The following is a 25,306-nucleotide window of genomic DNA, read 5'->3' as shown; positions in this document are numbered from 1 at the left end:
CCCATTGATGGCAGGCGCGTATAGCATGTCCGCGATCTTTTCGGATTCGCTTTTACGGCGAACTGCTACAGCGCTGGGAGACTGCGGTTGCTTTGGGACGCTCTTCTGCGTGTTGTCCCGTTGGGTGGAATCCCACAACAGTTTAGAAACTCACTCACACCAGCCATGATTCTTTTCAAAGTTAAAGTGCAGGTTAGTTTGTTTTATGTATTTTTACTTTATATTTTGTATTAATCATTTTTATATGAATAGTTTTGGGTTGTGGAACAAATCATCTGAGTTTCCATTATTTACTATGGGGAAATTCACTTTGATATACGAGTGCTTTGGACTACGAGTGCGTTTCCGGAACGAATTATGCTCGCAAACCGAGGTTCCACTGTAGCTATAAAGTAGTAGCATGAAGAAAAATCAGGAACAGGAACTTTACCAGTTCAAAAAGTATAAACCACATTCTTTGGTAGTTGTAAAACAAAAAGAAACCTTAACTACATGAACAAAAAACAAAAGCTGGAAAACCTAAAACAGTTTAAATATGAAATTTGGAACACAGCTGTAGAGTAGCTGTTAAATGCAATCCAAAATTAACTCAATGCAGTGTTCTAAGAAACAGAACTTCTTCTGCCAGATCCTCTTTCATAGAAGCTCTTAAATCCGACTTTTAGAACTGAAAATTGTCTTTCACCCCTGACTTGGGTGGGTGGCATTGCTGTGACAGTTCTAGCCACATCACTAATAATCTCTGGATCAACAAGAAAGGCTGCTTCTACAGTCAGTTTCGATGAGCGATCATACTTTTCAACTTCTTTTAATTCTTTAAAAAAAAAAAAACTCCTGCTGGAATCTCTTTATTTGGACATTTACTGGTCGTTTATCTTTCACGCAGTAGCAGGGTGAGGATGTGAAGACAAGGACTACTGGACGCATTTGTTCAGACTCAGTAGAGCACCAACCCTCTGAATTGCTTCTACCTGCATTTCGGTGACAAGAGAGTCTGACTGGACCATGTTTAAAAAAAAACTCGGGAGTGGAGACCACTGCAAGGGGCCGTGGTTAAAAGAATGTCATGGCAGCAACGTTTGGACTCTTAACATGATAAATATTAAAAAACAGATCATAAAAAAGATAAGCCTTTCTAAGCAGTATGCAGAAAAGAAAATGTTCCAAGATAACCTTTGGATGTTCAATATGAGCAGGCACAATAAATGACTCTCAGTTTCAAATGCCCAAAATGAGTATGTTTATAAAAATAAAAATGTCGGAGTGAAAGGATTACCTTTGCATGTTTGAGTTCCAGTTCTGCCAGTTCTACAAGGTTTTTCCTGAAAGCTGCAACTCTTCTTGTTTTGAAGTCTATAAGCTCTGTAATGAAAATCATCAGTTGCTGTTAATAAAAGAAAGCAAACCTGAGGGTAACATTAAAGTTTAGTGCCCATAATGAGCACTAACTGGAGTCACTGAGCATTGAGCTACACTAAAACACACACACACACACAAAAAAAATAACATAATAAAACACCTTTCAGCGTGTACACCAAAATGCCTTTATATTCTATTTGCTTCCTTTTGAAATTGTTTTTAGAGATTACGATTTTAAACCTTAGGGCAGCACAGTGGTATAATGGTGACAGTACACCAGGCTTTGAGTCCTGAGTGGAGTTTGCTTGTTCTCCTCATGTCCAGATTGGGTTTCCTCCCACAGTTCAAGGGCATGCAGGTTAGGCTGCTTCACAATGCTAAATGTGTGTGTGTGTGTGTCTGTGTGTGTGTTGGTATACATGCTTTAAAAGGACACAATGTCTGACATTTCACCGACGTTATAAGGACATCTCGAATTACAAGGACACTCCTAATGTCCTCATAATTCGGACTGAATTTTCTTACGTTTTATCACCTTCTAGAGCCCGCCCGCACTTTTTTCCCTCAAGTCCCTATTGACCAGATAACTCTGATTCTGATGTGTAAGCTGTGTGTGCTCATTTTTTTTTCCGCACCCCTGTAGGCTGGTCGTGGTATTGCAACTACTAATAGCTCTAAACACAAATTCACACAGGCTTAACTTATGCGCACGTGATGTCCTCATAATGCAGGATTGGTTCAGGTGACCCTCATAAACCACATTTACCAGTATGTGTGTGTGTGTGTGTGAGACTGATCACCCTATGATGGACTGGTGCCCTTATCCAGCAACTGTTCCTGCCTTGCATCTGATGCCTGCTAGGATAGACTCCATCTTCCCTAAAACCCGACCCTGGATAAGCTTTTTAAACTTTCTAACTGTAATAAGCGTGAGTGGATAGTGCCCATGATTACGACGGAATAGCAAGTCTGAACTCACGTTAATTGTCTTTTGCAAAGGACCACATCAAAATGTCCCAAGTAGGTATCATCATACTCTCTTATTGCCTTTGAATGTTTTGCAGATTACTCATAAAAATCATAGCATACTAGCAAAATAGGACCACTCCACGTATCTTGCTCGTCTTTTATAATGACTTCCACAAACCGTATAATCACCATCGTCTTCCGGGACTCTTGCAAAAATGTCACCTTGTTGGGATGATTTGTTTTCATAGAACTTTGTCTCATTAATCTCAAATCTGTTTCCAACCCATTAGTCAGACTATTTATAAAAGCGTATCTGGTATTTTCTTTAACAGCCTACATTCATTTCCTCTCTAAATGTTAATATATTTCACCTCCTTCTAAAATAATTTTTTATGACCATGTTTGGTGTATGGTGCTCTTACTGTACTTTTATTTTATTTTAGGGTACCTCGAGAGGAGCTGTGGTATTGTATGAGGAAGTCGGGAGTGGCAGAGAAGTACATAAGAGTGGCACAGGATATGTACGAGGGGAGTGTGACGGTGGTGAGGTCTGCGGTGGGAGTGACGGAGGTGGGATTACATCAGGGATCGGCTCTGAGCCCTTTCTTATTTGCAATGGTGATGGACAGGTGGACAGACGAGATTAGACAGGAGTCCCCATGGACCATGAGGTTTGCGGATGACATTGTGATCTGTAGCGATAGTAGGGAGCAGGTTGAGGAGACCCTGGAGAGGTGAAGATATGAGAGGAGAGGAATGAAGGTCAGTAGGACCACCAAGACAGAATACATGTGTGTGAATGAGAGGGAGTGGAATGGTGAGGATGCAGGGAGTCGAGTTGGCGAAGGTGGATGAGTTTAAATACTTGGGATCAACAGTACAGAGTAATGGGGATTGTGGAAGAGAAGTGAACAAGAGAGTGCAGGCAGGGTGGAGAAGAGTGTCAGGAGTGATTTGTGACAGACGGGTATCAGCAAGAGTGACAGGGAAGGTCTACAGGACAGTAGTGAGACCAGCTATGTTATATGGGCTGGAGACGATGGCACAGGAGACACAGCTTTAGGTGGCAGAGTTAAAGATACTAAGATTTGCATCGGATGTGACGAGGATGGACAGGATTAGAAATGAGGACATTAGAGGGTCAGCTCAAGTTGGATGGTCTGGAGCCAAAGTCAGAGAGGTGAGATTGCGCTGGTTTGGACATGTGCAGAGGAGAGATGAGGAGTATATTGGGAGAAGGGTGCTAAGGATAGAGCTGCCAGGGAAGAGGAAAAGAGGAAGGCCTGAGAGAAGGTTTATGGATGTGGTGAGAGAGGACATGCAGGTGATGGGGGTGACACAGCAAAATGACGAGGACAGAAAGATATGGAAGAAGATGATCCGCTGTGGCAACCCCTAACGGGAGCAGCCGAAAGAAGAAGTAGTGTGGACGGAGATGATTTTTGCTTAAAAACTCCACTTTTAAATGCGAGTGGGGGTCTATTCACCACTGGCAGCGTATGGCCTCCCTGAATGTAGCTGATCTGATCACAGAGTCAGTGATTCCTAAAACCACATGCAGTAAAACTGAAAATAACTTTACACTACCCACCAAAAACAGCTTCTTCAGTGCTAGAAGCTATGGGTAACTAGATTATTTATGCAGATGAATTTAGTAAACTGCACCTATGATTATCCGTGATTCTTTATAGAGGTAATGTCACACAGTTAAAGAAACAGGTGAATAAATCATTTCACCATCAAGTATGTCTGTAACACTTCATACATAAATATGCAACAAAATAATCACACACAACCACAGGAAAAAAAAAATGTTCAGAGGATAAACCCACCAAAAGAAACTTGCCTTGTTTTGCGGATTCTGATATCCTTTCAAACTTTTGACAGCAAACCTGTTGGCTGGTCTCTGCAAGGAGGACATCCTTACTTTTAGATCTGGCCTTGTCTAAAGCTTTATTTGCGTTTTCATAATCAACTAACGCCCTCCCTCTTCGGTACAGGAGATCCTGGAAAGGCAAAAAAACAACTTGCACAATGCCTTGTAATTTTAATTGTTACCTGTGTATAGAGAGTCAACTTTAAAATCAATAACCATGTTCAAGGAGAGACTGGCGTGATTTACAGTGATTTAACACCAGGAGAGAAGCTTTAGAAGAAAAAAAAAATGTAATTCCTGCTATATCTTTTATATTACTCGGAATAACTATCTGCCTTCTAATAACTAGGAGCTTAAGAGATTTTATTTCTTCCACAGAAATTATTTAAAACGCTGAAATCGTTTATATAGTCTCCTGCCAGACTTCACTATTTCCCATTTCTAAACAAAGGTGGAAGCTTAGAGTCGCTGACTGCTATGTAGGAGCCAGGAAGATCCTACAACCTCTAGCTAGTTCTTCATGCCTTTGCACATTCACTCGCTCCTGAAACAGAGCAAGACACTCCAGCCATCTTCTGTATTGCCTGCTCTTTGGTGTGCGCTCTTCCTTGTAGTTGTGCCCCTGTGCACTGTCCACACTGACATTGGCCTACTAACAATACTTCCTGCCCCCAGAGTAATGTTCAGGACTGCCTAATTTGCCAGTATGATTTTTGTCTCTGCCAGAGGTTTCATGAATAAGTTTACCACGATTTTTACCACCATGACAGTGCTCTTCTCTATAGCAAGCTGTTTACATTTAAATAACTGAAAAGGAGAGAGGGAGCCTAAATAATGTAACACAAACACCACCACTCTCATTATCACCTTTAACCTTTGTCTCTCATGACCCCTTGACTCGTCAGCCTTTACACACCTATTCTCCTACTGACTTAATATGCCCTCTCATGTCAGACTGATGAAAAGAGAATACCAGGCTAAAACTCTCTAGGTTCTCCCAGTATCCCTGAACCTTCTTGATTTCAGTAACATTAAGTGTAAGGACCCGTAAAAGGCTCTCATTAATTCCCACTTGGTAGAAGAGCTCTGGAACAGCCAAGAGGGTGCGCAGAACGAACTTCCTGCCCTCTCACATTGCTCTTCTGAGTTCTGTGTCAGGTACAGCTGTCATCTTCTGGATCACCGGTCCCAACATTTCTAGAGGATCCTTCTCACATCCCTCCCAGGTTCTAACACTGCTGAACTTGCCCATTAAATGTCAAGAGAGAATGTTTTATAGCATTCAGCACCCATTGGCTTGCCATGAGGGCACAAACAATTACTCACTTCTCACGAGATCTGAAGGACTTTCCTCTGCCCTGTTCACTTACCCCCCAAGGCACACCTTCACAACACATACAAACACATAAACACACATACTTACACAAAAGATTACATTACCTTTGCAGCTTGAGACTCCCTCAAATAATATTTAAGCAAGTCAGCAAGTTTCAGGTCCTCATCAGCAGCCACCCGAGCTTCTATTTTCTAAAGACAAACATTAAAAAAAAAAAAGGTATTTTTCTATATATATCTTAAAATTATTTTCCTTATACATACACATATGTACACACATACTTCATTGCTTAATACCTTAAAACAGGGGTCCTCAATCACGGTCCTTTAGGGCCACAGTGGCTGCAGGTTTTTGCTCCAACCCAGTTGCTTAATAAGAAGCCCTTAGTGGTCAAGTAACACTTCTGCTTCACTTTAGTTGTCTCGCTCGTTAAGATTTTGAACCCTTGCCTATTTTAGTCTTAACTGCTCCTAATTAGCAATAACATCCATCCATCCATTCATTATCCAACCCGCTATATCTGAACACAGGGTCACGGGGGTCTGCTGGAGCCAACACAGGGCGCAAGGCAGGAACAAATCCTGGGCAGGGCAGCCCACCGTAGGGCATACACACACCAAGCACACACTAGGGACAATTTAGGATCACCAATGCACCTGACCTGCATGTCTTTGGACTTTGGGAGGAAACGCACGCAGACAAGGGGAGAACAAGCAAACTCCACGTAGGGAGGAACCAGGAATTGAACCAAGATCGCCTAAATGCGAGGCAGAAGCATTACCACTACACCACCATGCCGCCTAGCAATATAACATGCAAATGACAAAAGAGACCAGCCTTTCTCCATTTAGCTTGTTACCATTTACTCCTGTGTGTATTTATCGTGTACTATTGGGTTTAATTAAATACTTGGAAGGAAAGTGAAGAGAAAAAAGTGAAGGACTGAGAATTACTCGTCCATTTTCACCTTCAAATCATTTGGATGATATCCATAGAAAGGGGAAGAAAATCCAGGAGATGAGAATGAGCTGACATAGCAGAGCTAAAGCACCGACAGGCCATGAAATTAAATTATTGGTAAGAATTGCTTTCTAATTGAGCAATTGGGTTGGAACAAAAACCTGCAGCCACTGCGGCCCTCCAGGACTGGGACTGAGGACCCCTGGTTTAAGCTGTGAAAATTTTTTTTTTTTTAATAGGTAAGGCCCAAGCGAATGAAACCCAGCTAAAGTGAGAATAAATGAGAAATGTTCACCTTTAAACCAATACGTACCCTAGTTTTTTCAAGTAACTCTGATATTTTCAAGAAAAATCTGAAAACAAGAGCAAGACACTAAATTATGACATACTCGGTAATAAATACAGCTATGCAGGGTACTGAGCAAGGAACTATAGCATTTTCCATTTTGTTACATAAACGAATTATAGAAAATATGTTAAACAGCTGAATATTTAACAAAGGCAAATTTGCTCAGTACTTTTGCAACTTGTTATACATGAACATGCTGAAGAAACATGTTACGTACTTTCACTACTTAAAGGTTAGTAGTACTAGGGTGTTGTACCGTGTTAGCCATTATGGATGTAGTGAAAAGTCAAGCAAAATGACCCCTTTTATTGGCTAACTCAGGCTCCTTCTTCAGGCAAAATGGAATCCTTACAATCAATTAATCAATTCCATCTTGCCTGAGGTACCTCGAAAGTCGGCAAATTGTAATCTTTTTAGTTAGCCAATAAAAGGTGTCATTTTACTTGACATGTTACTACTTTCTAAAGTCAAATAAATCTGTCCAGTTTAGAGTATGTTAATTAAAACCCCCACGATATTTTCAAGTGCTGACTGAACGCTGTGTGTTAGCGGGCTTTTTGTTTTCCTCGATTCTGACACACCTATTAGGTGCCCTGGACCCTAAACCTACTGTATGTTTTATTGACTAACCACCTTAACTTTTAGAACAGATGACATTTAGGATATCTAAAGGACTGTTAACAGACTAAGAACCTGAAATTCAGTGGAAAAGCCATTAATGTTACTTGTGGGTAAAAACTGACACAAAAGAAATGGCAGAGTTTAAAATGTGCAGCAAATTACAAAAACAACGCTGGAAAATGTTTCACTTTTATAGTGCTAGGTCACTTTACTAAAACCCTTCACGTTGCCCCATTTATTATGTGTGTAAGGGTTATAAATAAACAAACTACCCTAAATAAAGAGTTAAATCAAGTAAAAGTACTGTATATGATGGGTCAAAAACTGACCATAAGGACGTGGCAGTGTTCAAAATGTATAGCAGCAATACAGAAATGTGACATTTCAACACTTATAAAGTTAGGACTGCACTTTACTATAAGCCCTGGGTGGTAAGGCAGACAAGTGGGCTTCAATGGTTTCATTTATTTAATGAGTTTAACATATTCCGTTGTTTAAGTCTGTGCTGGTGTACAGCACACATGTGAAAGTGTACACTGGTTTTATTAGTTAATTGGGAATCGGCTGGCAGCAGCTAAGTCTGTTAGAGAAACTGAGGAGAAAGCCATCACTGGTCAAAGGCAGTGAGAAGATGGAAAGGTCAGTGTCAGTCGGGGACACGACGGAGCTGAAAAGAGGAGATTTAGGATTTTTATGGGTGATGAACACACAAAATACCATAAGTGGGGAGTAAAATCCATTCAAGTCAATAATGGGTTAGAACTGACCCAAAGAACTTGGCTGTGATCAACATGTGAAGCAAATGTACAAACACATATTTAGAAAAATGTTTTTCTTTTTGTAAAAAAGTTAAATGACTTTTAGTAAAGTTTTAGTAAACCCTTCACATTTCTGACCTGAAAAGATGCCATTTAGGATGTTTCTATGGGATGTGAACACACAAACTACTGTACACAGAACTGGAAATCTATGAAAGTCAATGGTGGGTCAAAAAATGAGCCAAAGGACATTTTGAAATTTGTTTGCACACTCTCTTTTGTTTTTTTGTCAAGTTAAGTCACTTTACTAAAAGCCTTACCATTTACAGTATGAGCTACAAATATGGCATTTAGGATGTTTTTATTGGAGGGTAAATAACCAGACTCCCCTAAATGCAGCAGAAAAATCCGTTAAAGTCAAGAGTGGGGTCAAGACTGACCTGAAAGACAAGGCAAGTTAATTTATTAGAAGCTGTACAAATGATGGGATATTTTACTTGAAACTTTTTTGTTAATTTAGGGAAATGTAAGAAACGTTACAAGGATTCATCCTGAACATATGAAATTTAGGGTGTTTTTACTGATTTCAAACATAAAGAAAGGGTCAAATCTGACCCAAAGATGTTGTGAGGGTTAATACGATGATTTATGTAGCATTATTAAATACTATCGCTTAAACAATAAATGGCCAAGTGTTGTTAGTTCTTGTTAAAGAATGAAACAGCTAATTATTTCTTTTCTTTCATCCAGGTATTAATGTTTTGTTAGCTTTTAAAAATGAGGAATGATTTTGTGTAGCCATCAGTCATGTAGGAGGATTTAAAATAATGGCACCTTTTTCTGCAGTTTCCAGTTCTGATGAGCAAGCTTAATGGATTCCAGATATTAGAATCTTTTTCACTAACTGTCCCACATGCAGGCTAAACTGTAAATAAAGTACTGTATGTCATCGCAGAAAAAAAAATCCCAACACTAGCTTTTCCCAGAATGTAAATAAAAAAAAGCTTCTACATAATATAAAATCCTTTTAATAAATATCCATTTCTCCATTTACATTTTCTGAAAGATAAATTTTATTATAAAATATGCACACACACACACACGACAGATGCAAAATGTTAGAAGACCAGTGCCAATCTAGAAAAAGCAGGACTGTGTAAAGCGCCCACAGATCTGGAGTTCTGCATTCTGGATATTCTACAACAACAACATTTATTTCTATAGTACGTTTTCACACAAATGATGTAGCTCAAAGTGTTTTACAAGATGAAGAAACAAAACAAGAAAAAAAAAATATATATAAAAATTAGGCAATACTAATTAAAGAATAAAGTAAGATCCGATGCCCAAGGTCTCCAAAATTAAAGTAAACCATCTCACAAACTGCACTAAGGCTTCCTACTCTTTACATTTTCAATAAATGATTTGCTTTTAATCATCGGCGACTTTATTTAATAATTAATAAAATGGACTCACTTGCATACATCGGTTGAGTCTTGGGTTCCTAGTGTGTATAATGTTGCAGCAATTCTATTGAAATCTTCTGAAATATCTTCAAAAAAGAGAGAGATAGGGAGACACGTTGTACTTAAAATCTGATTAGCGGCACATAAAAAGACAGGAACGTACACTTTCTGACAGATGATACACAAGACTGCAGTTGTATTATTGTGTATAAATGACACAGTGTCATATTTCTTAACCCATATTGTGATAAGAGTAATATCAAAATTTTCAGAGCTTGAAAGATTGATTTTTCAGTTTACATCATTTTAGACTATGAAAATGACACATTAAACTAGCCAAACCTTTAATACCACTCTATGTATGTGTTACAGTAATTACTTTGTGTTATTTAATTCCTGCTAGTCTTAAACATTTATGTTTCTATGCTTTTGTATAATATATAGTATCAGGCGCATAGTTATCCCACTGTTTTAATAATAGTTTGCTGACATTCCAAAAGAGTCAGTGTTACAATAGAATTTGGTCTTTTTACATGTGTGTAAGTAAGCATTTAAAGCAGCACCCTGTGGGTGCAACACTGCTGTAGTAAAACTGTAGCTAATACAGTATGGAAAAAATGACCCTTACCCATTTCCAACACCGTCAGCAACAAAAAGACAAAAAGACCAAAGTAAAACACAGACAGTTAAAAAAAAGGTCAGATTTACCATGATACTATATATTATAAATCAGCAATGTGGTCTTAAAGGCAACTTGGGAAAAAAAAACACAAATTTTCTAAATTTTTAACAGACTGGCACCATCTCATTTATCCATTCAATCAGCAAATTCTCAAGGTTCTACACTGGCTTCTACTGAAGATTACAAAAATCTTTATTCACATTCACTTCCTTAATGAAATAAGTGAACAGGCGGCGGTCACAATACACAGATACAGTCACATGAAAGTTTGTGACCCCCTCTCAGCCTGTGTAATAATCGACTCTCCTACCAACATTAAAGATAACAGTGGGATGTCTTACATTTCCTAGGAGTGCTGCGGCGTTTTCTGAACAAAGATTTTTAGTGACACAGTATTTAGTTGTATGAAATGAAATCAAATGTGAAAAACTGGCTGTGCACAAATGTGGGTCCCCTTGTCATTGTGCTGATTTGAATGTCTGTCACTGCTCAATGCTGATTGGTTGGATGAGCTTGTTAAGCCTTGAACTTCACAGACCGGTGTGTCCAATCATGAGATATAAAGGGATTTAAGGTGGTCCATTGCAAGTTGTGCTTCCTTCCCTTTGTCTCTCCGCTGAAGAGTGACAGACAGCATGGGATCCTCAAAGCAACTCTCCAAAGATCTGAAAACAAAGATTGTTGAGTCTCCTGGTTTAGGGGAAGGCTACAAAAAGCCACCTCAGAGGTTTAAACTGTCAGTTTCAACTGTAAGGAATGGAATCAGGAAATGGAAGGCCACAGGCACAGTTGCTGTTAAACCAGCAGGTCTGGCAGGCCAAGAGGAGCGGCATATGAGCAGGATTGTGAGAATGGTGACAAACAACCCACAGATCACCTCCAAAGACCTGCAAGAACATCTGGCTGCAGATGGTGTATCTGTACATCGTTCTACAATTCAAACATCTGTATGGCAGGGTGATGAGAAAGAAGCCCTTTCTGCACTCACGCCACAAACAGAGTCGCTTGTTGTATGCCAATGTTCATTTAGACAAGCCAGATTCATTTTGGAACAAAGTCAAAATTGGAGACAAAAATTGAGTTATTAGGTCATAACAAAAAGCACTTTGCATGGCGGAAGAAGAACACCGCATTCCAAGAAAAGCACCTGCTACCCACTGTCAAATTTGGTGGAGGTTCCATCATGCTGTGGGGCTGTGTGGCTAGTTCAGGGACTGGGGCCCTTGTTAAAGTCGAGGGTCGGATGAATTCAATCCAATATCAACAAATTCTTCAGGATAATGTTCAAGCATCAGTCACAAAGTTGAAGTGACGCAGGGGTTGGATATTCCAACAAGACAATGACCCAAAACACAGTTCAAAATCTACAAAGTCATTCATGTAGAGGGAGAAGTACAATGTTCTGGAATGGCCGTCACAGTCCCTGGTAGTCTCATCAAGACCTAAGTAACACTTTATTTTAAATATCAAAGTTGAATTCAATTGTTCTCTCGTTCACAAGCTAAGCGGAGTTAAGGAACGCGCCCCGAAACTGGCGAGTGAGTGAGTGAGGAAGCTCCCACCAACCCCAGCTGCGTGTTTCTCGAATTTGTGCAAGTAAATCGGTACCACAAGAGAACTACAATACATAGTGCGATGATAGGAGTCGCAAAATCAACCGGAATGTTCAAGCAAATTCTAGAAAAAAAAAAACCCGATATAAATCTGTGAAATAGTTCCCACGTGAAAAGCGGACAGACAGACAGACAGACATTAGATTTTATATATTATATATTAGTAAACCTTCAAAATAATGTGCAGTTAAAGTCTCAACAGCATTCTCAGCATTTCTGGAGCTTAGTAGAGCCAGATAACTATAAGAATCTTCACCAAGCAGCTCTGAAAATGTCAGCTTTGTTTGGGTCTCCATACCTCTGTGATTCTGACATGAATGTCATGAAATCAAAGTTCAGAACAAGACTGACAGACGAACACTGAAATGACTCCATAAGAGTGAGCCTGAGGGGCTCCACTCCACCATACACCTCAGTGCCAGTCATCTGACTAACTAAACAACACATCACACACGTAACTGGACATGTGAATAAAGTGAAACAGTGACATGTGACAAAATGACAAACTAAGAAGTCAGAGATACACTAGAAAATGCAGACAGACATACAAAATGCACTTGCAGGTGAACTAAATATTTTTTTTGATGTTTTAATGCAAAATGTGAGTTGTGGACACCAACATTTTGTAAATGTTCAGGCAAAACAAGCGTATTCAGGTTGTTTGGTTTGAAATAAGCTATGAGAATAAACGTTAGAAAACACGAGCAGCTCTCGGCCATTTTCATTTTGTAAAAGTAGCTCTCAGGGGGGAAAGGTTGGAGGCCCCTGCAGTAATGTGTGTTGCATAGTCCAATCACTTTTTAAAGTAATCAGTAAACGAATGCAATACTTAGCTTATTAAAGCAAAAATAGCCGTGTTATTATTATTCCAGCAGCACTGGGTTCAAGGCAAGAAGCACATCTAGTGGGTCCTTTGCAGAATTCTAAATGAAGTGTCAGTTTCACTAAGCATATTTATACTGCAAAATACAAGAAAATTATCCGAGTCATCACGCTTATTTTTGACTTCCTGGTGACTAATGATGACGAACTCTTTTTTGCTCAGTTTAAGGACACAGTGTTTTGCCAAATGAGAACTCCAGAAGATTAAAATGCAGATTATTAAACCAGGTTTCTGCATTAATTGCGTCATTCACCTTAATCTGATTATGTATGTGCATGTAAACGCACTGAATGACCAATTTCCAAGCCAAAACAAATACTGTCACAATACAGAGCCACTGAGGGGACTATTTTTTTCTAGGAATTAATCTGGTGCGCACCACATACTATTACATGCATAGCATATACTTTCTGAAGAGAACCAGATACTACTGCATGCACCTATACAACATTTCCTATTAACAAAACAGAGGGGCTTAATACCATATTTACTCGTGTACCACGTGCCCTCATGTAAGACACGCACCCTAATTTTTACAAAGAAAATCACGAAAAAACTTTTCCCCCATGTACAACGCGCGTTGATTGTATAGGAAGAGTTTAGGGCACGTTTTCCGCGAAATGCCCTTCTGTCTTTGTTGCATGACAAAAGAGCGAGCGAGAGAGGAAGAGAGACAGAGAGGGCGCACGAGCGAGCAACAGCGAGAGCGCGCGCGAACGAGCAAGAGAGAGAGAGAGAGAGAGAGAGAGCGCGCGCGAACGAGCAAGAGAGAGAGCGCGCGCGAACGAACGAGCAAGAGAGAGAGAGAGAGAGAGAGAGAGAGCGCGAACGGGCAAGAGAGAGAAAGAGCGCGCGCGAACGAGCAAGAGAGAGAGAGAGAGAGAGAGAGAGCGCGAACGGGCAAGAGAGAGAAAGAGCGCGCGCGAACGAGCAAGAGAGAGAGAGAGAGCGCGCACGAACGAGCAAGAGAGAGAGAGAGAGAGAGAGCGCGAACGGGCAAGAGAGAGAAAGAGCGCGCGCGAACGAGCAAGAGAGAGAGAGAGAGAGAGAGAGAGAGAGCGCGAACGGGCAAGAGAGAGAAAGAGCGCGCGCGAACGAGCAAGAGAGAGAGAGAGAGAGAGAGAGAGAGAGAGAGCGCGCACGAACGAGCAAGAGAGAGAGAGAGAGCGCGCGCGCACGAACGAGCAAGAGAGAGAGAGAGAGCGCGCGCGCGCGAACGAGCAAGAGAGAGAGAGAGAGCGCGCGCGAACGAGCAAGAGAGAGAGAGAGAGCGCGCGCGAACGAGCAAGAGAGAGAGAGAGAGCGCGCGCGAACGAGCAAGAGAGAGAGAGAGCGCGCGCGAACGAGCAAGAGAGAGAGAGAGAGCGCGCGCGAACGAGCAAGAGAGAGAGAGAGCGCGCGCGCGAACGAGCAAGAGAGAGAGAGAGCGCGCGCGCGAACGAGCAAGAGAGAGAGAGAGAGCGCGCGCGAACGAGCAAGAGAGAGAGAGAGAGAGCGCGCGCGAACGAGCAAGAGAGAGAGAGAGAGCGCGCGCGAACGAGCAAGAGAGAGAGAGAGAGCGCGCGCGCGAACGAGCAAGAGAGAGAGAGAGAGCGCGCGCGCGAACGAGCAAGAGAGAGAGAGCGCGCGCGCGAACGAGCAAGAGAGAGCGCGCGCGCGAACGAGCAAGAGAGAGAGAGCGCGCGCGAACGAGCAAGAGAGAGAGCGCGCGCGAACGAGCAAGAGAGAGAGAGCGCGCGCGAACGAGCAAGAGAGAGAGAGCGCGCGCGAACGAGCAAGAGAGAGAGAGAGCGCGCGCGAACGAGCAAGAGAGAGAGAGAGCGCGCGCGAGCGAACGAGAGAGAGAGAGAGCGCGCGTGAGCGAACGAGAGAGAGAGAGAGCGCGCGCGAGCGAACGAGAGAGAGCGCGCGCGAGCGAACGAGAGAGAGAGAGAGAGAGAGCACGTGAACGAGCGAGAGAGAGAGCACGCGAGCGAACAAGACAGAGAGAGAGAGCGCGAGCGAACGAGAGAGAGAGAGCGCGCGAGCGAACGAGAGAGAGAGAGCGCGCGAGCGAACGAGAGAGAGAGAGCGCGCGAGCGAACGAGGCAGAGAGAGAGAGAGAGAGAGAGCGCGCGAGCGAACGAGAGAGAGAGCGCGGGCGAACGAGAGAGAGAGCGCGCGGGCGAGAGAGAGAGCGCGCGAGCGAACGAGAGAGAGAGCCCAAGCAGAAGAAGTAAACATTGCAGAAAAAAATTTCCTCGTGTATGACGCGCACCTGATTTTCTAATGCTAATTTTCGGGAAAAAATGTGCGTGTGGTACACGGGTAAATACGGTAGTTTCATGTTATATATACAGTTACGCTCTGTGGGTGGGTTGGCGCCCTGCCTGGGATTGGTTCCTGCCTTGCGCCCTGTGTTGGCTGGGATTGGCTACAGCAGACCCCGCATGACCCTGTGTTCAGATTAAGCGGGTTGGAAAATGGATGGATGGATGGATCCTCAAAAGTATACGTGTGAGGTTAACAGGCAATTCCAAATTGGTTCTGTGTAAGTGTTTTGTATGAGTGGGCACTACAATGGACTGCTATCCTGTTATGTTCTGCTCAAGTCTCTTCTCAATGTCCAGTGCAACCAGGATAGGCTGCACCTCGCCCACAACACTGAATTAGATTAAGTAGGTTTGAAAATGTTAGGATATTCTTTTTCTGTAAAATACCAAAAGAAACAATTTAGATACTAATTACTATTATACCGTATATATCCTGGCAAATTACTCAGTAATTATCGGTTCCTGAGATGAACTATAAGTAAGAGCAAAGTGGCATCTTGAAAGAGGAAAGGAATATAATTATTTGCAATGGGTGCAGCTGTCAACCATTTTCTAGAACAAAGAAAGGGGTGGAGTGTTTTGTATCAGAACTCTGCGGTATATTTATTGTTTCTTAGGGAGAGACACACATCCCAGAGGGCCTGAAATGCTAGGTTACACACACTGCTGCAGCTATAAAACAATTCGGGGGGGGGCATAATCGCCAATGGACTCCTGAGAATAAGTTAGGAAAGAGAGACAAAAAGAAATAAAATGGCAAAGACCGCTCAAACAGTGTACAGCCATGTAGTGAGACATTCACAACAGGCTGCAGTTAGCCAATCTTTTTATACAAGGGGGCTCTGCCCCCTGCTCGCTTCGCTCGCCTACCCCCGGCGTTGGGTATCCTGAAATTCATTAGCCGAGCTCGTTCGTTTCGGAGACGTGCCCGCATTGCCTGCGGTATTCCATACGCGCGTTGTAGGCGCCTCCGTTCATTGAGTATATCCAGGCGGCCTCGTGTTTGTATATCCGTCAATTGAGCTCGTTCGTTTTGAACCCGTGCCTGCCTTGCTTCCGTAGTTTCAGACGCGCGTTGTAGGCGCCTGCGTTCATTGATCGTATCCAGGTGGGTCGCGTTCAGTGTTTTGAATGATCCCAAGCAGCACATCATTCCTAACTTCACTCCGCAGTAGTGCCACGCACAATATGGCAGTGACGCCTGTGCCTTCCGTATTATGTCGGGTTTCACCATGCTGTGTAGGCGCCTTCCGTCGCGTGATGTAGGCGCCTGCACCTTCCGGGTCTGCCTCCGCCGTGTGGTGTGGACGTTTAACTGTTGTTTTTTTTCTGCTTTCATATTCTGTGTTGCTCTGCATGTGTCTCGTGCCTACGTTGTTTTAGAAGCTGCTGAATTCCAGTTTTCATTATTTCTAACCTGCCCTCCATGTGTTTGGCCCCGTATTTTAACCTCCTTATGACTTCTTACTTTGTTTTCTACTCTGTCTTTTATTTCTGACCTCGCTTTATCCTGCTGTTGTTTCAATGACACCTGGTCCGTGGTGATTATATTCTCCCTTTTTCGAGTAATAATTTCCATTTGTTTGCGATACTGTGATGTTTACTGTACTGTCAATAATGCATCACTGGAATGTGATCCACCTATGCTGTATAGTTTGGACGTGTGAGGATGACGAACGTTTAATACGGAGCGTCCGCCGTGTCACTCTGGGGGCCCCCCCACTGTTAATACGGAGCTTCTTCCGTACTATTATGCGGTGCATTGTGGACCACTGCGGACTCCGTAGTGTTTCCCGTTTCACTTTTTAGCTGGGTCAGTCGAGACGTTTCTTTTTGGAGCCGTGCCTGCCTGGTTTGTAGGCGCCTGTACCTTCCGGGTCTGCCTCCGCTGTGTGGTTTGGACGTTTAACTGTCGTTGTTTCCGCCTTTATATTCTGTCCCTCGCTGTGCATGTGTTTCGTGCCTAGGTTTTTTTGAAGCTGTTGCATTCCAGTTTTCATCATCTGTAACCTGCTCTCCATGTGTTTGGCCCCGTTCTTTAACTTCTTTATGACGTTTTACTTTGTTTCCTACTCTGTGTTTTATTTCTGACCTCGCTTTATCCTGCTTGTGGCATGTCAGACGGTTCGTAGTCTCTCCCGTTTCACTCTGGGGAGGGGGGCTTTGTGTGGCGCCTGCGCACTATGTCTCCTGCGTCCACGGGCAGGTCCCTGCGTCCATATCTGGTTTACCATTCTCGGTTAGTAATATGGATTTGTACCCCATTTCTAAAACTCAGGTTAGAAGTTTTGACTTCTCAATTTAAACTTTTTATACTATCCCTGCTCACTTCACTCGCTAACCCCTTCCCCCTCCCCCGCCAGCGCTACACGCCATTGTGAAGGGGGGGGGGGCTGAATGCACCCCAAGGAGATGCGGTCGCTCCTCCGAAACACCCCTCAAATGGTGATACAATGGGAAACAAACAACAGATGTTTTCTTTACCTCCTCTTTGCTCGATCAGCTCTTGGCTTGCTGCTGCTGCTGCCGTGCCGCGTGATCTGCATTTCGCGCAGCGCTTCAAACGTTTAAAAGCCTGTACAGCAGCTGTCCTTTTGTCTCGTTGCCTTGTCTCTCTTCTCCCCTAGACATTCTCAAACACTATTCAATCTCTTCTTGCTGTTCCGTTATTTCACCGAGTAATATTTTCCATTTGTTTGACGCTATTGCAATCTTTACTGTCATGTTTTTGAGACTTTCGAATTTTCCTACTTCCAATATCTCTATCCTGCTCTGCATGTGTATCACGGGACTTGCTTCCAAAGGTTGCAAGTATGACGTGACTTGACTGTCTCGCGGGATGTGAAAGTGTCTCTCTTCAAAAAGATTATGTCTCGTCGCAAGATTTTTTTTTTTATATAATAGAGCGATTTATCCATCCATTTGTTAAACTCACTTAATATAATTTCACGGTGGTGTCATCCGGATGACTTAACTGACTGAAAGGTGATCATGCCCATGGCAGCACGCACTTACATGTAAGTCAATGAAGTTTCTTTCTATTCACTGTTTCAGTATTTGTAGCAGATATCATCTTTTTTGTGGGGGGGGATAAATACAGAAAACATGCTGTAATGGTTAAGAAACACACATGAATAAGCTGCCACTTTCCAACGTAAAATAAAATTAATCTGCAAAAGATAAATAAATCAAAGACTAGTCTGCAACAAAACCCTCCAATGCAAAAAAACTCAGCGGTACGTTATAGTCCGAGGTATGCTGAATCCATTTCTGAAACTGGAGTTTTTCTCTACCACATATGTTTTCTGTAAGATACTGGACTCGGTGAAAAATGCAGTTGTGAAAAAAATAAAATGTTGATTTTTTTTTTAAAATTAAAATTATTTTTGTTATATGGGTAACCTGGAACCTATCCTAGGAAGCATATGGGCTCATTTATACTTCACACTCAGAACTAGTTCATTTTGAATGAATCTTTAATGTGACTCGGGAAGAACGAGTCGTCTCGTGGGAGTGATTCGTTCAGTCGTGCACGCGCATTTGCGCAACTTCCTATAGTTTCTGTATTGGAGTTACTAAGTTATCAAGTGGTCACGTGACAAAAGAACGAACGACTCGAAAGACTCGAGGAATGAACTAATCAATTCTCTTTCCGGCTCAGACTGCATAGGTTAAGCTTATGGGGCTGTCATGTGATGAACGAACGACTCAAACACGAAAACTTATCAGATAAGAGGCGAGGTGAGCGAATCATAGACTAAAGACCCAGGTAAACAATGAATTAATATTTTCTGTTTATTATAGCATTATAGTTTTGTCTTGTTTGTAGTGTGATCAACATTTGTGTAAGCAGTAGATGTGTTAGGGAGGTAACAGGTAACATTTTAATTATATTTTGCTAAAATGAACGAAATGACTCGAAAAAAGATTCGTTCATTTTGCTGAACGAGACTCAAAGGTCCAAGTCGGCAAAATGATCCGAACTTCCCATCACTACTCGGAACACGTACGCGCCTGCATCATGGCCGCCACGCGTTCTGAGCGTTCATTTGACGCGTCCTCTGAGCAGGTCCTCAGAAATTAACGTGATGCGTGCGCGACTTGCCATACCAGCAAAAAGTCGGGGGGGGGCGCAGTGAGCTAAAAGTTGGAATGTGACATCAAGAGTCTCTGTTTACTATCTACATGTGACAGAAAGCCGCCTTGCGGATCTTACGAGATCGGTGTGCACGCTTCGATAATTGATAAATGGTTCGATGTGGTGAAGCAAAATGCTGACATACAGATGTATTCATGGTGCTTTTATATTCAAGCGTCGCATATTCCCGATCGTAATGACATGATACGTTTTAAAATTCTTACATACTGTGCCATCTTTTTTTCTAGGGCTTCCTCTGCTCCTGACAGCAGCGAATCGCCAGCAATAGAGCGCCACACGGAGCGCATTAAATGTATGATATTCCAAATCTCTGCACATTCAGAATCCGTAGATTTATACTTGATATCACTTTCATGATGAAAAGCATTAAAGAATGTATATTACATTTTACAGATAAATCAGTAATTTCATTTAAATAATGAATACTGTTAATAGGACGGAGTGTTGGCTCTGAGGCTAGGGATATGCACTGGCAATCGGAAGGTTGCCGGTTCTAATCCCGTAAATGCCAATAGGGACTCTGCTCTGTTGGGCCCTTCAGCAAGGCCCTTAACCTGCAATTGCTGAGCGCTTGGATTAGTGAGAAAAGCGCATTATAAATGCAAATAATTATTATTATTATTATAATTATACACATGGGGTGTTACAGTGGCAGAGCATTAGCGCTGCTGTCTTGCAGGGAGTCACGTCGCCGATATTCCCTGCCTGGAGTTTACACGGTTTCCTTCCAAAGATATGCAGATTTGGGGATTTGGTGCTGCTAGTGTATGTGTGTGCTTGTATTCACCTTGCGATGAGCCGAGGCCTCGCCCAGGGATTGTTTCTCACTCGTGCCCAGTGCTTGCTGGAATGGACACATCCCTGGATTTAATCAATAAATATCCTTTTCAGAGATATTGTGGTAAGGTGTCATCAGAATTTAATGGATGTTCTAGGCAATTCACAACACAGAGAAGCCGAACATGTTCTCACCGTGATAATATCTCTTACTGCCACCTGGCGAATTCCTCCAGATTTACGTAAAGTACGCGCACAAGTATAAACAGAACAATGCTTGCGTAGCAGGAGCGTCCGCTGCAACATGCGTCGCGTGAAGTATAACTCCGGCCTAAGACGTAAGGCAGGAACAATCACTGAACAGGGTGCTAGCTTAGTGCAGCGTGAAAAAACACACACACACACACACACACACACTGTATATAGCAGGGGCCAATTTAACATCCCACATCCATCTAACGTACACAGCTACAGTCACCATTTTCAAAAGTCTTCTTTTCATGTGCTATCATTCATTTCTGTTTGAATAAATAAGACACTGAAATAAAACAGAAGTCAAGCTGTAGATGAATCGGTAATAAAATGCAGTGGAACCTCGGTTTGCAAGCATATTTCGTTCCGGAAACGTGCTCATAGTTCAAAGCACTCGTATATCAAAGTGAATTTCCCCATAAGAAATAATGGAAACTCAGATGATTTGTTCCACAACCCAAAACTATTTATATAAAAATAATTAATACAAAATATAAAGTAAAAATACATAAAACAAATTAACTTCCACTTTACCTTTGAAAAGAATCATGGCTGATGTGAGTGAGTTTCTAAACTCTTATGGGATTGCACCCAACGGGACGACACGCGGAAGAGCGTCCCAAAGCAATCGCAGTCTCCCAGTGCTGTAGCAGTTCTCCGTAAAAGTGAATCTGAAAAGATCGCGGACAAGCTATACGCGCCTGCCATCGATGGGTGATACAAGGAACAAGGAACATTATAAATGTGCAGGGCCCTGCCTGACTGCTATGTCTGTGTATAAATAACCGCGCTGTTGCTGTTTCAAGCTGAATAAAGCTTGTGTAGCTAAAGTACTGAGACTCAGCTTCGTGTTTTAGGGTGCAAGACGGGGACTTGCATGTCACAGCACACATGCGCGCGCGAGCACACACACACACACACACACACACACACACACACGAGCGCGGCGCAAGCACACACACACACACGAGCGCGCGCAAGCACACACGAGCGCGCGCAAGCACACACACACACGAGCGCGCGCAAGCACACACACACACGAGCGCGCACAAGCACACACACACACACGAGCGCGCACACACAATGCTAATGCTGTAGTAAACACTATACACTCGTACGGATGTTGACTATATGAGTGAGGCACGCCGACTCAGATGGAGAATAGGAGACGATTGCCCACAATCCCTCAGTGAGAGAGAGAGAGAGAGAGAGAGAGAGAGAGAAGAACCATCAGCTCAGTTGTGATCACATGATGGTCAGCAGACAAAGCGTATACAGTACATACTACTCGTACTGCAAGACCTCGCTCGTTTATCAAGTGAAAATTTATTAAAAATTTTTGCTCGTCTTGCAAAACACTCGTAAACCAAGTTACTCGCAAACCGAGGTTCCACTGTATTTATATATGCACTGCACATACACATTCATTAAGTATAAAATAAAGTTATAATATCTTAGCAGCAAAGCTTCCTAAAGAAAGAGAAACATTAATTCCTCAAGTAAACCAAGGTCCACTATACAGTTACTTCTCTACCCAACTCAGAAAGTCTGTAATCTCCCAATGGAGCTGCTGCCTAACTATTGTACGGCAACCAAATTATTAAAAATGTTGGAGGAGACATTAAGGACTCAAGATGCTAGGATTATGGCAGAACTTCAGTTTTTGCTAACATTAAGCTAGAGTGGCCTAGTCTGCTGAGGAACAAGACTACAATGTCAAAGGCTGCGGAGAGTGTTGGCAGCACTTGCCTTGCTGTGAGCACCTAAGAGACAGTACATGGGGAAAAAAAACAAAATATAGAATCTTTGTGATTTATGCCTATTAGTGCTTTACTTTGTTGTTTTTCTTCCATGTATACTGCTGGAAAGACTTCAGCATCAGCCGAGGTTATAATATTAACAGACCACACTTCACAGGAAGTATGAATCTCTTGCAAGATTAGATGATAGTATATAGAATTGAAACATCCACACTTTCCACTTAATTTGACATCTTCTGTAAGTACAGTACATGTAAAATGTTTCTCATGATCAATTCAAGTCAGTCCACACAGCTGCTGTAAGTGACACGGCCCAAACAAGGCCACATTCATTGAAATCTTCTTCTCAATGCTACCAGCCTAAACTGCCACAATTAGGTTTAGGATCAACTTTAACTGAATGTGTTGCACATGTTCCTCTACTTCCTCTATGCCACAGGCAGGTGGAGATTCACATCATGAATTTGAAGCTACTCACTGCTCTGGACTAATCATTCTGGGAGTAGCGAGGTAGTGTTATTATTAAGGCTAGACAGCTTTACATCACTAGCCTTCTTTAAAGACCAACTGCAAAACAATGAAACAGAAAGCCTAGTCTAAATAATGAAAATTTCTTCACTATGTGTATTCTAATTAAATTAGACATTGGATGTATCCTTTTTTTATTATTTCGTTACAGAATACAAAACTTACTTTTATGTGATCTTATCATTTTATCTGATTTGGCCGATGCATCTTTAACTCTATTGTGATACTCTAAAAGGAATGTCTTCTCATGCTCAAAGAAATCATCCACGTCCTGCAAGAAATAAAACACAATTTTAGCTCTCTTAACCAATCTGGAGTCACTAACTTATTATACATTTCAAAACACACAGCTCTCACTACAAGCTACCAAATAGGCCACATAAATATGTCATACCCTAAAGCATGGTAAGAAAGATAGTACTACTGTATCGACTTCTCAAATCCTGTTATTCTTCATATCTTTTCAGTTCCTTAGGGAAGTGTCAAGAGCATTCTGGTAGTTTTGAGTTAAAATGGAAGACTTATCTTCAAATGTCAATGAAAACTTCTACAAAGCAAATAAAGAATAAACAACTTCTACTATAAATGAAAAATTAATCAAACGGATATATGTGTAATAAGCAAAAATCATTTTATGCCTAGTATACTATACCAAAGAAAGAGAGGCAGCTGAATGAATCAACTAAATCATACATTAACTGTTTGAGGGCTAAATATTTGTTTTACAAAAAACAGGTTTCTGAAAAGCAATAGTTTAACACAGAAATCAACATAAAACGTCTGTTGCTGCATGCTGTGGCTAACAGTTTGCCAAGAATGTGCGGCAGGCATGCTGCCAGGCTGTCTTCACGTTTGTTGGGGCAGCAGCCGCGGGTCACTGTCGCAGTTTCTACCTCTCATCATTGTTTAGTGGCAGTCCTCCCAGGCGAGCAGTGCCGTAGGCATGTCAGCTACTTGAACCTGTTCAGCACCATGATTAGCTGGGCACCAGTCAGCTAAAGCTGGAACCTCATATTCGTTTACATTACTACATACCTCACATTACTTTAACATGGCTTTCTCATAACTTCATTTTAATTGAATCCTGATGCTCTGCATATTCAATTAATTATCATTACTATTCATGATGGCTCCAAAATCCGTACTAACCCCTAGTCTCTCTTCTGTTCTTTTTCCGGTTTTCTGTGGTGGCGACCTGCGCCACCGCCACCTAATCAAAACACTGTGATGTCCCTACATTGATGTGACCGTCATTATCAAGTCCTTCCATGAAAACCCTGAATACAACGAGGACTGATCATTGATGTTGGGTAGAATGCCTAGAGGGGGCTGGGTGGTCTCATGGCCTGGAACCCCTGCAGATTTTGTTTTTTCGCCAGCCGTCTGGAGTTTTTTCTGTCCTCCCTGGCCATCGGACCTTACTTTTATTCTATGTTAATTAGTGTTCTCGTATTTTAATTCTTATTTATTTTGTCTTTTTTCTCTTTCTTCATCATGTAAAGCACTTTGAGCTACATTATTTGTATGAAAATGTGCTATATACATAAATGTTGTTGTTTTCGATTGCTTGTATCAAAATCGGAGTCCGACAAGTCATAGTCCAATTCAGAGAGAATAGGCAAAATGTCGTCTACGGAGTATTTTGCTTTACACGTCCGCTTTGATCTCTCACAAGATGTCAGTGCCATTTTTACCTAGCTACTCATGGGAGCGCAGTAAATCTCGGTCAGAACCAATGAAGATTAACTTTCCTTCTAGCAGCAAGAGTCCAACTAAAACATAACGGCTGGTTTTGTCATAGTTTACAGTTGATTACCATCGTCAACTCCTCCTTTTGACAAAAGTCGACATCAGCCCTGAAAGAGTTAAAGCTATGCTTCAGCAATAACAAAGTTTGAAGAGTATGGAGGCCACAGTCCTGGTGAATGAGAACATTGCCACAAGGTAACAAAAATAAATCATGTAAGAGGTGAATATGTATTATCAGACAACTATCACTACCTACAAATAAACAGTGAAATGTAAGACTTTCATAATAACTGCATCAAACTGTAACCTGTATTTAGAGCCTTCATTTTCCTGCAGGACACCGTTACTGTTTATAAAATAAAACAAAACCAGCTTTCAATAATAAAGCTCTTGTTTTAAAAGTTAATAAGTAAAATGCATATGCAAACAGGTTATTTATTTTTACAAAAAAAAAATAACACTTTTTCATAAGGTGTCACTTACCTTTTTTATACACATTATGTAGTGTAAGTGATATGGACACTGTTAAAATGACATAAAAATGCAGTCTAGGAAGGACACTGATAAATTCTGTTGAATTTCAGACAAGTAAACCACAAAACATCTGCAACTGGCCAAGCAAACCAGGATTTGCTAGTGCCAAACTACTGGCCAGACCAGAAGACGCCGCAAAAATAAAAAAATATAAATAGTAGCAACATCACTTATTGGTTGTTAAGTTATTCCCATCATTTATGGATTTCTTTTATGAGGCTTCAAAATCATTGAGTACAGAATAGTATCTTATGGAAAGGTGGGTGTCCGCTTTTATTTTTGAAAAAAAAAAAAAAAAGCATTTTAATTCAGTTATGTAAAAAAAAACGACCTTCCTAGACTCGTGTCTATCACATAAATTCT

The 25,306-nt window shown here is 41.8% G+C and overlaps 1 protein-coding gene across 2 annotated transcripts in view; it reads right to left on the bottom strand.

Moving 5' to 3' along the window:
- The window catches only part of snx6 (sorting nexin 6), a 68,286-nt gene that overhangs the window by 6,160 nt on the left and 36,820 nt on the right, over positions 1-25,306 (bottom strand). For both annotated transcript variants that reach the window (XM_028821222.2, XM_028821223.2), the window contains exons 8-13: positions 22,826-22,931; positions 9,705-9,780; positions 6,814-6,853; positions 5,645-5,731; positions 4,175-4,334; positions 1,277-1,362 (exon numbers count right to left, since the gene is read on the bottom strand). In XM_028821222.2, the coding sequence (XP_028677055.1) occupies positions 1,277-1,362; positions 4,175-4,334; positions 5,645-5,731; positions 6,814-6,853; positions 9,705-9,780; positions 22,826-22,931 (555 nt within the window). The remainder of the gene's footprint in view (positions 1-1,276; positions 1,363-4,174; positions 4,335-5,644; positions 5,732-6,813; positions 6,854-9,704; positions 9,781-22,825; positions 22,932-25,306) is intronic.

This window comes from Erpetoichthys calabaricus, chromosome 16 (assembly GCF_900747795.2).
Source record: "Erpetoichthys calabaricus chromosome 16, fErpCal1.3, whole genome shotgun sequence".
Classification (NCBI taxonomy): domain Eukaryota; kingdom Metazoa; phylum Chordata; class Cladistia; order Polypteriformes; family Polypteridae; genus Erpetoichthys; species Erpetoichthys calabaricus.
The sequence above is the reverse complement of the archived record's forward strand: the minus strand, read 5'-3'. Positions and strand labels throughout refer to the sequence as shown.